This window comes from Cavia porcellus, unplaced genomic scaffold (genome assembly GCF_034190915.1).
Source record: "Cavia porcellus strain 051 isolate PalLab524CR breed Dunkin Hartley unplaced genomic scaffold, mCavPor4.1 scaffold_3, whole genome shotgun sequence".
NCBI lineage: Eukaryota > Metazoa > Chordata > Mammalia > Rodentia > Caviidae > Cavia > Cavia porcellus.
Window position 1 is genome coordinate 66,575,182 of NW_026947486.1, and position 13,005 is coordinate 66,588,186.

Genomic DNA, 13,005 nt, shown 5'->3' on the forward strand with positions numbered 1-13,005 from the left:
TGAAATGTAAATTTTAGAATTGAAAAACACAGTAACTGAAATAGAAAATCTCAGTAGAAGAACCCACCAGCAAGATGCTATAGAGATAAGAATCACTGTTACACCATATAAAATAGAAATTTTCTCATTTGAATAAACAAAAAACACATTGAAAAAAAGTAACAAACCATCAGATCTTGTGGAAATACAACACAAGATTTAATATTCTCATCATCACACACAATAAAACTAAAAAATAATAGCTAAAATAAATAATAGCTGAAAGTCTATTTGACAAGGGTATGAACCAATAGACTAGACTGTAGAATCAGAGCCAAAAGGGTAAATCAAAATAAATCTATGTAAAGGCTCATAATAATTAACCTTGTGAAAACTAAATATAGAAAAAGAAAATATTTTTGAAAGTAGCAAGAGAAAAATTGCATCTAACCAACAAAAAATTACTTGAATGGCAATGGATTTTTCATGAGAAATTGTGGAAGCAATAGAAAGTCCAACACTTGTCAAAGACTAAATCTAAACACTTGTTAATTTATACCTAATGAAATATCCTCTGGTAATAAGAAATCAGAACAGTGAAAGACAAAGGAAAATTCAGAGAATGTGTTGACAGCAACCATCTTTATGAACAGCTAAAGAAAGTTATCTAAAGAGAAAGAATACAACATAAGAATGAATAAACAACAATTTTGGATCCTGAGGAAGGAAGAAACAAGTAATAAAACAGCAAAAATTACCAGTAAATAAACAGTGTTTTTCTTTTCATGACGTTTCTTAATTGCTCTTGATAGATGAGGCAACAAAGTGTAACTTTATCTCATGTGGTTCTAAATGTGTACAGAGAGAATATTTAAGACAATTACATTTTAAGTGGGGGAAGGTTAAGGGACATACATGAAGAAAATGTTTCTATATCCCATTTAAATTGGTAAAATGATGATACTAATATGCTACATACATAATACCTGGAACAATCACTAAAAAACGTTATACAAAGAGATACCTTCAAAAACACTACAGAAGGGCAGGGCTATAGCTCAGTGGCCCACCACCTGCCTGCCAAGTGCAAGGTCCTCAGTTTGATTCCCAGTATTACAAAAAAAAAATCACCAAAAACACTACAAAAAGATCAAAATAGAAATTTAAGAATGTTCAGGTAGCCAACAGGAAATCAGGAAATGGAAAACAGAAATGAAAAAAAAAAACATAATAAATGCCATAAAAAAGAGATGACTCACTGAGGACAGAAATAGTTGTAAGTGGCCCATATATATATATATATATATATATATATATATATATTAATTAATAAAGAGACTGGCAGAGGGAATTAGAAAACACTGCCTGACTATATCTTGTCTTCAAGAAACTCATTTTGAAAATAATAATACAAGCAGTCTAAGAAATTAAAAATTAAAGAAATCTACCATGCAATATTGGGTAGCTATATTATTATTAGTTAGTGTAGACTTGAAAGTAAATAAAATTATCATAAACATAGGATCACATTGCACAATGACAAAAGGGTCAGTCCTCTAAAATGTCTTAGATAGCAATTGTGAGTGTGCCAAATAACAAAGCTCAAAGATATATCAAACAAAAGTGAAAGGAGAAATAAATTCACTTTTACACAGGCTAAAAACTTTCTCTTGCCAGTTTATAGAGTCTGAAAATGAGCAATGATACCAAAGAACTCAAAAACAGCATTAACCATCATGATATAACAAGGCAGAGTGTACATTCTTTTCAATTATCTATGTAACAAATACAAGTACCAACATCAATTATGTTGAGCCATAAAAGACCTAAATAAATTTAAAATAATTTAAAAATTAAAATATTTAATGTGTTCTCCAATTGCAATCATACAAACTAGAAATCAATAACAAAAGGTTAACAGAAAAATCTCCGAACATTTAGAAACTAAACACACTTCTGAAACACTCACAGAGAAAGCCCAAAGAAAATGAAAAATATGATGAACTGAATAAAAATTAAAGTAGGTAATATCAGTATTTGTGCAATACAGTTAAAACATTACTGACAGGTAAATTTATAGCATGAAGTAGACCTTTATTATAAAAGAAATTTAATTAAGAATTTAAACTCTCAAGAATAGTAAAACTAAGGAATAGTAAAACAAAACCAAAGCAAGCATAAGAAAAAAATTAAAAAGCAGATACCAATGAAATTGAAAACAAAAACAATAGAAAGATAGATGATAGTTTATTTTTAAAAGATCAATAAAATAAAATTTAACATTAGAAAAATCATTTGAATAATGCAGAAGTGAAATATGAATAATTAAAACAATATTATACAATGGCATTACTCAAATTCCTATGCAAAAAGAAGTCATATAATACATTGTTAATTTTTTGATTGAAAAAATGAGCTAACAAGAATTAAGCACTGCAAAAGATGTCACTATTTTTAGATATGATGAACCATGATAGAGATTGCAAATTAAAACCACAATATAATATCATTTTCTATAAGAAGCTAACATTTAAAAAGTAGTGATAATATCAAATGATAGTGAGAATGCCAAGAAGCTGAATCACACAAATAATGCCAGGGAGAATGTAAAACGGTACAAACAACATCGGAAACATTTTTTCAACTTCGTATAAAACTGAATACTTTTTAAAAATTTTAAATAAAATACAAAAAAGCCTGAATATGCAACTACCCTATGACTCAGTGATTGCATACCTGGGTATTTATCCCAGAGAAATGAAGGCATGTTCACAAATTTAATAAACACCTGTGTAAAAAATTAAACCCAGTGCAATTATATTAAGAGAGGGAAACTAAAGAAACAATTAGGTAATGAAGACAATGTTCTCATGAATAGATTCATGTTGGTTTTGTGGTAGTGTATTCATTATAAAATGATGATTTTAACCAATTTCTTCTCTCTCGTCCACATATTTTGTGTAACAACAGAGTAAAGGCCTTTACTAGATGTAGGCCCCTGTGCTTCTCAGCCTCTAGAACTGTAATATATAAATTCATTATAAGTTATCCAGTAACTCAGTAACTTAGATACTGTTATAACAATACAAAATGGAGTCCGCCAATGGGCACATAGTTAAAACCATAATAAATCCATACAACTGGTAGTATGAAACAATAAAATGAAATAAAAAAATTGATGCATACAATTATCTGGGCCTCTCCATAAAATTATGTTGAGTAAAAAAAAAACCCATTCCCAAAAGACTATATACTATATGGTTCAATGTGTATAACTCTTCTGTATATGTGTTTCTGGGGGTTGAACTACGTAACTATTTTGAAATGACAATTATGCTAAAGGAGAACAGATGCTACTAGGTTAAAAGTAGAAAAGTGAATAATACTATAAGAGAGCAAAATGAGGGAGGGATCTTTGCAGTGGTAGAGATATTCTACACATATCCTGACTATATCAATATCTATCCTAGTAGTGATATTGATTAGTTATGCAAGAAAATCCAATGAAAGTCTACAAAATCTTTCTGTATTATTGTTTACAGTTGCAAGAGTGTCTATAATTTTGTCAAAATAAATTCTTAATTTTAGAGTAAGGTTAGGTTTTTTAGAATAATTTAAAACGTTTTGAATAGCTATAAAAATCTAAGAAAATGCTTATATAAATATCAAAAGTCTAAAATATTGCAATTACATATAAATGGAGAAAGGATAAACACCGTACTAGAAAACTGAACAAAGGACAAAAGGAGGAAATTTATTTTCTCTTTGCTCTGTCTCTGTCTCTTATTGTTTAGCACACAAATATAATTAATCAAAAATAAAATGAAGTTAGGCAACTACTTTGAAGATAATTAATCAAAAAATAAAATGAAGTTAGGCAACTACTTAGAAGATAAAAAGATGCATTATGATATTCACTGTGGTTTTACTATTATCTTGTTTTGAAGTCCTGTTTCCATTGTTTTGTTTTTAATGGTTTTATTCTGTACTATTTGGTTTGATTTTATTATGCCTGATTGTATGGGCAATTCTTGTGAAGATAACAAATGGCATTATGGTAGTCATCATTAATTCCCTTGTATTTTGTTTTAAAGGTATGTGCCATTTTCATTGTTTTGTTTTGATTGACGGTATGCTGTTTTATTTTGTTTGGTTTTATTCTCTCCAAAATAAAAAAAAATTAAAAATGAAGTTAGTTTTACTGCTAATCAAATAATGTAAAAGATGATAACATTTTCAATATAAGTCACTAAAGCTTAACACAAAAAATGGATAGCATCCAATATAGGTAACACTGCAGGGACATGTACATTTTCTTTTTTTTAATTTAATTTAAAGGAGAAAAAGAAAAAAAAAACAGTGTAAGGGTACAAGTAATACAGAATTTCAAAAAAAAGTAAGAAATCACTAGTTAATAGATTACACATTGTCATTTTAGAAATAGTTGTTCAAGTTAGAATTAAAGCATACAAAGTAGACATTCAAACAGTGAGACTGCAAACAGTCATGTTCAATGATCCAACAAAAACTTAGTAATATGGTCATCTATCTTAACACACCTAAAAACACTTGCAGTTGTATCTTTTAGAGCACTTTTTTTCCTCTCAAATATGTACATTTTCATGAAAACAACTAGCTAATACGTATTTAGTGCCTATTACTCCCAGACAAGTTCCTAAGAATTTTACCAATATGAACTTAAACACTGAGAGGTTAATTTGCTCCAAATCATGTAGCTATTAAATGGCAGAGACAACACTCAAATATTTATTTTCTAGTTATTTTTTAGTATCAGGGATGCATTATTTATAACATCAAAAATTCATTTGTGCACAATTAAAATGATGTCCCTAAGGTACTAACCAAATATTTTAGCTTCTTCATTTCAATGTTCCATTTCTCTTTTATTCCCTATAACACAATACCAACCAATAAAAATTGATATGAGTACTACTAAAAATTATGTCAATTGTTTCTATGTTACCTATAGTTTTATATAGTGTCTTTTCCTTTTTGGTTATTCCCAAAAGTTCTGAAAACATAATTTAATAAAATGTGCTATAAAGTAAAATGCATTATCATCTCATGTAGTGTAATTGCTAAGTTCTAAAATACCTGAGGCATCTATAATAAAAACACGATTACATGGCTTATAAGCCAAAAGTATTTTTTAATTGTATTTTGGATTATCACCTTGATAAAGAATATGTTCTCACTGATACTTAACTAACTAAATGTATTTTATTTAATCTTATTTAGTAATTCTCAACCCATAAATAGCATGTAAGATGTCACTACAGCCAAAATGTTCCTCAAACATGTCTTCTAACTGTATTATAATAATATCTAAAATGTTATACTAAAGATATCCATTTCTGTTCTTTTTGGTTTTCTGACAAATTTCACTTTAGAAGTTTTATTTTTCAAAAGAAAAAATTCCAACAGATTGCAAGCAAGAAATATTTATTAAATATAAGTATTAAATAATTGAACAAAACAATTCAATATAGCCACATTATTATTATATTCCAATTATAGGTTCTAAAAGCATAACTTTTTTAAAAACACACACTGCTGGGTTCTAAATCTGAAACTGCAAATCAAATACAGAATTTCGAGCCACGTGTGGTGGCTCACACCTGTAGTACCAGCACCCGGGAGGCTGAGGCAGGAGAATCATTGCAAGTTTGAGACTAGCCTGAGTAACAAAGTGAGTTCAAGGCCAGTCTGAAATGCATAGTGAGACCCTGTCTCAAAAAGACAAAAAAAAAAAAAAAATACAGAATTCTGTATTTAATGATGTGATGATTCTACATTCATCAATGACACTAACATGCAACACGAGAAGTGACACTTGGATTTCAATCAAATAAAATTTCAAAATCAATTTTAGATATTCTATTTTTCCATTTGAGAGTGAAGGTAAAACCTTACACATGTTCCATTTGAGAGTGAAGGTGAAACCTTACACAAGTTCAAAGGAACAACTGCTTGTGCATCAATTGTTCTACCATGGTCTGAGTGACAGGAATGAAGGGTAACCTTATAAATGCTAACCGTTGTGCTGTAGTTTCTAAAAAGATGTGTGAGAACTTATGCTCCCAGACTGAGATATGCTTCTACTGATAAAAGAAAAGCCTATGGGTAAGGCAGACTGAATAGCACAAGTGGCAGCAGAGTCAAAAATAAAAGAAATGGATGCTGTCACATGATGTGATAAAGCATTTCCAATCACAGCATTATAAGGGTGCTAGTACCAAACCTAGAAATCCTTATAAACACTGAAAGTTGTTTAGAAACAAAGTTTTGCAAATTTAATTTTGATGCATTTATTCTAAGTAGAAAAATGGAAAATGGAAGTTTCCTGACACATGCAGTGGCAGTTAGATCACATAGCTCCTGCCAAATTTATCTTTAAAAATGAACAATTTATAAGATTTTGTTCTATAGGTTATTTCATCTCAATGCAGAAAGTTAGATAAGCAGACATTAACATAAGAATACTTGTGCAGAGCTCCCTGTTTGCTCTTCCATAGATAACAGTATAATGTGGTTCACTTTCAAAGGAAAACATTTTAAAATGTTTTGATGGTGAAAAAGTAGTTAAAAAATTTTTGTTTTCAGTAGAGACAATAACACAGGTATTTCCTCTTTCTTCCAGTTGGGCAGCCTTTGTTAAATAGCGTAAGTTTTTCATTTAGTCACAAAGGCACAAAGTCAAACAAGTGTCTCTTTAATTAAATTTTTGAATTTTTAATGTACTTTATGATCCTTGAAAAATGCTTCAATAATTAACTTACTTCTCCTAAGAAAGACTGTTTAGTACTCAATTGCAAGTTATTAGGTAACTACAATAGGATATGGAACAATTTCAGAGGAAGTATTCAGCTTTTCTGAAGCCAGTAGTTTACCAAAAGATACAGATTTAGCTGGCTTTACCTAGGAGGCATTAAATGAGTGCCTTTTTTCAAATTCTGAGATGCAAGAGAGAAACTATATCCTCAAGGTCATTACAATGACCAATAGATAAAGATATCTCTAAAGAGAGATACTAAGGGCCTAAGTTCAAAATGATCTGTATTAAAATTCCCAGCATGTACCCTAAAATAAAGAGACCACAGATCACAGTTCAAGTGCTTGGGGTCTCAAATCTGACTCAGCTTCAATTTATACGACTATCTTGGGAATTAGTTGCATAATTTCAAGTAATTGACTTAGAAATGCTATACTACTTCTTTACCCTGTCCGTGTTCTAGATTTAAAGTTTGTCTCTAAGAGACAATTCCTTTTGTAACCACTAAAAGAATCAGAAATTGTTTTGCTCTTACCCTGAGGAAAATCTCATTTACCTGGGCAGGAGTTGATGCAATTGATTTTCCAAAGCTGAATCCTGTAGTCTATATAGCTGGAGTTGGATTATTGAATGACAATAGACTGATGTATTTGCAGCTGGTTGGGTTGGAATCCCCAAATTACACTCAGCTACAGCAGATAGAGGAAAAGTAACATTATAATAGTGGTGGTTGTCTTTGCAGAGTCAAATATGAACTCAGCTGCAGGGGTATCAGTTCTTCCAAAATTAAACCTATTACTGACTCTAACTCTAAAAGGGTGCAAAAAGGGAATGGAAGAAAAAAATCAGACCTCAACAAAACCTCCTTATGAATATAATGAATAGAAGCCACATCAGAATCATCCTCGGCCATGCTCCCAACTTCTAGAAATACTAGTTAAGATCATTTAATAAAAACAATTTTTAGAAATACAAACCAAAATTTTTCCAAAAGTAAGACAATCATCCAAGTGTTAAGCAGAGAAGGAATTCTTATTTATGAGAAGAAACTAAAGTTGAATAGCCATGACCTAAATGAGGTATGTACCTCAATAGATTGAAGTAGACTGAGCTGAGTACGATTTGATGCCACAAAGTACAGGCTCTTCAATTGGTGAAGACTTAGTGAAACTTCAATCTGGGAAATATCTACAGGAGGGTAGAAAAGATAGGGAGACATATGGAAACTCCAAGTTGGCACAGAAAATATTCATGGAAGGCCTGAATTCAACCTACCTTTGTGGTATTGAAAGATCTAGTTAAAATGTAAACACAAAACTGGTTAGGAATTGAAATTTTCTTTCATGGTCCAGATGTCCCATGATAGCACTCAACAGGAATATCTCTTCTTCCTACGTCACATGTTGTCAATAAAATGCCTCGGAAGTTTAACCCATAGACAAGAATTACAAAACAGTTAAATAAGTCATCTATATACACCAAAAACGAGAGAACACTCTTCCAAGGAATTAGAAATAATGCAGTAATGTGAATGGCTCATTCAAATATATGTTTGCTATGTTCAAAAGATTCAAGAAAGAAATAGCACTCATAAAACAAACAAATAGCACTCATAAAAAACATAAATCCCCAGCACTGAAAAAACAGTGTTCACTGTGAACTCTCCACATACATTACCTTATCAAATATAACTTAAAGTGCTTTGGGAAAAGCTTTCCAAAACCAAGAAGGAATCAAGAAATGGATGTCAGTATTAGAAATAAAAAAGTTGGAAATGGCTTTACAAAATAGATAAGACAAATCCAATCTCACAGTTTTTAATGAGTACATTTAACTTATTTATGTGAATTGTAACTGATACAGTTTTATTTTTCCTTCCATGTTTGTATTTTTCTTTTGCCATGCTCTATCCATCTTTTCCTTTTTTTTTTTTTTTTTTTTTTTTAACAAGGGATTGAACTCTTGACGCGCGCTTGTCAGGCAGGTGTTTACACCATCGCCATGGAGCTAAATCCCAGGCCCAATGATAGATACACACATTACAGTACTTTTTTTTGTTTTGTTTTGGTACCACGAATCAAACTCACGATCTCGCGGTTTCCAGGCAGGTGCTTACACCGTTGAGCTAAATCCCTGGCTATACATCTTTTTTTTTTTTTTTTTTTTTTTTTTTTGTAATATATTTTGGTTCATGGATTTTTTTTTATTCTTTTATTTTTTCCCAGGTTTGGAAATTAAAATACTCTGTTTACTTGTATATTCTATTTACCACCTAGTTGTCCAATATAAAAGATCTTACTAAATTAATTTAAATAACCGGAAAGTAAGAAAACAATTCAACAAGTGCTGATGCTTACCAACTGTTGTAGTCTCTTAAATGCATGAGTACCTCAATTCCTTCACTCCTAAAATTCTGGTAGTTCCATTAAGTGAGTAACAAAAGTATTTTCAAAAATAAATTCACCTGAGGCTGGGGATACGGCTCAGAGCCAGAAAGCCTGCTCAGCATGTGTAGGATCTTGGATTAAATCCACAGCACTGTAAAAACAGTGTTCACTACAAACTCTCCACATACATTACCTTATCAAATAAACTTAAAGTGCTTTGGGAAAAGCTTTCTAAAATATAATGACGATTTTATCCTCCCTGTCAGTGAAGGATCAGCAAATCAAGGATAATTATGGTGCTCTCCAAATGGCCCAGAGAGTGAGAATTAAGTTAGATTTCAAATAACAGTTCCAAAGAAATTACTATACATTTACCTCATTTATCAGCATCCAAACTGCTTCCATTGTGTACTACCGCCTGTTATTTACTGATCCTGGGAGTGTCTTGGGCAGTAGGTACCCTGATCTAGGATCAATAAATAAAATGAAGTAGATCATTTCAGATTATATCACTTTACCACTCAAGTTCTTAAATTTCTTATGCAATACAAAGGAAAGATAGTTATTACACCTGAAATTCTTTATTTTTAATGGTCCAATAACAAAGAAAAGATTTTGATCTCCATTCTATAGCTCAGGATATTGAAACTCTTTAGACACTAACTATCTTTCCTAAGGCCAACCTACTAATACATAAAGAAATGGGGTACAGTAATCTTATTTCAGTATTATCTTCAGCAACACATTTTCTGTTGTATCTTCAAAGGCAAAAACAGGATAAGTTCGAGTCTAGGTATACTTTATAAGCAATTTCAGCCTAAATGTGTAAAACTTCTGTTTCACAAAGTACAAATGATGTTTTCTAATCATTCATATCATTTCTTTACATTTCTCTGAGAAATGGCTGTCAAGAGATAACTGACATAGAAGCGCAATCATACAATTTATTAAAAATTATTCCTCTTTTCTTGGAAGCAGACTATTATTCCTTAGAAACAACACTTTCTTTAAACTTCCTAGTTACTTGACAACCATCAAATTCCACAAATACACTCTACCTTCTCAAGAACATCATGACTAAGAAATGTGCCCTGATAAGTCACAAAATGTAGTCATTTTATAAAATCATTCCTATAAATAACAATCTCTGACAATACACATGGTTCTTTAGCATATTGTTGATTAGAGAGGTAGAGAAGCAAAAGAAATGTACAAATTCACTGAAGTAATCAGCAAGATATGTCTTTCAGAAAAAGTAGTGAAGAAGAAAATAGGAATGATCTAAGCCTCACAGCACAGTAAAGACTTCAGTTGCTGCTAAAATTTTGGATGCTAGTTCAAAAAAATAAAAACTGGGTTATTAATGTTTTATCCTAAATGCTTCACTAGAGACAAATGGATAGGGAGAGATGAAATGTGCACAGAGATCTTATTTGTTAAACATTACTTTGTCATTAGTATGTATTTGTTGTACATGTTGGTCACATTCACCAAAGGGAATTTTTACCTGTACGCAATATATCTTAATTCTGCTTTTTTCCCATTTCCCTGTTTTCAACATTTCTTCTCCTCTCCATTTATATACACAAGCTTTGTTTCCATTTTTTGCTTCCATTCTTTTTTTTTCCTAGTCCCTTCCTTTCCTTCCACTGCTCCCCCTCTGTTACCTTTCCGATCAGAATATGTTCTTCCTACTTTCCAATATGTATGCTCCATTATGATCCTGATTTGCCCTTCGGGTTTCTCACACAAGAGAGATTTTTAATGCAATATTTATTGTGATATTTAAACTTGTGTGTTTGGTTGTGCACAGAGATTTTGAAGAAAACATGAGAAAGTCAACTTATAACGATGAACATCTTATTTGATGTGAAAATAAAATGCACGGTTTCTGAAAATGGTATTGTGTTTTGAGTTAAGTGTTAAGCACCTAAAGCTGTCAAAATGTACTAATTATCTTTCACATTAGGTCATTCTCCCCCTTCATACTATAACTTCTCTCAAAAGTATAAAGTCATAATCTGACCTGAAGAAATACAAAAAGTTTTTTAAATTCCCCAAACTGAAATCAATTCTCCAAATGCCACAAATGTGGGACTGTGCTATAGCTCAGTGGTAGAGTGTTTGCCTAGTATGTGTCAGCCCTGAGTTCAATTCCAGCACCACAAAAAGGAAGTATATTTCACAAGACTGTAAATTGCTATAGTGTACATCTCACTTTTAGTGAATTATGCTAGCAGTTAGAAAATGTGAAAAAGAAAGACCAGGATGAGACCCAAGGGCAGGAGGGCAGAAGACTCAAAAGAGATCTTTGGGGGGGGGGGGTTACTGGGGATCGAACTCACAAACTCATGCTTGCCAAGCAGGGGCTTATGTCCACTAATCTAAATCCCCAGCCCATCAAGAGAGACCTTGGAGGTGTTAAACTGAAGAAATGCAAGGTTGAGGACCTGTTCTGGGGTTGGTGGGATCTTGAAGAGCTGTGTGGGCAGAGCATATGGGACGCTATTACACTATAATCGCTTGCCTGTGACTGGAACAAAATATCGCATACCCACACCCACAGCTTAAAGGAAAAGTGGTTTATTTGGCTTATGATTTGTTCCAGTTAACTGACTTCAAGGCAGAAAAGGCATGGCAGAGGGCATAGTGGAGGGAAGCTACTCAACTCATGGAAGCCAGATAACAGAGAGAGAAGGTGGGAGCCAGAAGAAAGATACACTCTCCAAAGGTATGCCTCCAATAACATACCTCTTCCAATCATACCCCACATCCTAAGAGCACATTCAGCTATGAACTCATCAATGGGCTAATCCACTAATGACTATAACACCCCTGTGATCCAATTACCTTCCAAAAGCCAACTTTTGGAGGTCATTCCAGATCTAACCATGGCAAAGAAAAAAGAACAGAGATAACAAGAGCTAGAAGACAAAGAAAGAAGTAAAACATTTGAAAGAACTAGTCAAGGAAATAAGGAGGAAAGACAGATATAAAAGATAGCTTCAAAGATATATCCATGTTTAGAAGAATTGTGCTCAAAATTATGGTGAAATACAGCAAAAATAGTTAACTAATTTTTTGAAACCTGGGTAAGTCTTACACAAGGTGTGGGTAAAAGCCTTTTACATATATACAAGTAAGCCTACTTGTTAGTAAAAGAGCTCATAAACTATTATCTTACAAGGAAAAACAGATCTGGTTAATATAAAGGTGCCTTTTTTTTTTTTTTTTTTTTTTTTTTTTTGTAACTAAGGATCGAACTCACAGCACAAATATCTGCTGAGCTAAATCTCCGGCCCTCTATAAAGGCTGTTTTTTGGAGTCAGGGTCTCATTATGCAGTTCAAGCTGGACTTGAAATTACTTTGTAGCCTAGTCTAGTCTCAAATTCACAACAATCCTCTTGCTTCAGCCTCCTGAGTGCTAGGACTACAGGCTTGGGCCATCATGCCTGGTGTATAAAGGCTTTTTAAAAAAGTAATATTTCTTCATTTTTTCAAGGCCATTGTCTCAAAAAATAAGTCAATTAACTATGTGCTTCTAAAAAATAAGTATATTTCTTGTTTGTATTTTTATTTTTATTATGATTAAATATGAATAAAAAATATCAATTTGATCATTGTTAAATGTAAATTCATTGACATTAAATACATCCTCAATGTTGTCCAACTTTCACCATTATTTACAAAACTTTTTCATTATCTCAAACATAAACTATGTAACTCTTGAACACTAACACCCTATTCTTCTCTCAGTCCTTGGTAACTTCTCTACTGTCTTTATGAATTTTTTTATTCTAGGTACCTTGTGCAACCAGAATCCTAAGACATTTATATGATTTGTA

The 13,005-nt window shown here is 32.0% G+C and overlaps 1 protein-coding gene across 5 annotated transcripts in view; it reads right to left on the reverse strand.

Annotated features, from left to right (window-relative positions):
* Nup62cl (nucleoporin 62 C-terminal like) overlaps positions 1 to 13,005 on the reverse strand; it is a 101,430-nt gene that overhangs the window by 85,196 nt on the left and 3,229 nt on the right. For 4 of the 5 annotated variants that reach the window (XM_013150222.3, XM_013150219.3, XM_063246247.1 and 1 more), the window contains exon 2: positions 9,535 to 9,625. The exons of the other annotated variant lie outside the window; for it this stretch is intronic. In XM_013150222.3, coding sequence (XP_013005676.1) covers positions 9,535 to 9,564 — 30 coding nt within the window. In that variant the 5' untranslated portion in view covers positions 9,565 to 9,625. The remainder of the gene's footprint in view (positions 1 to 9,534; positions 9,626 to 13,005) is intronic. 5 annotated transcript variants of the gene reach the window in all.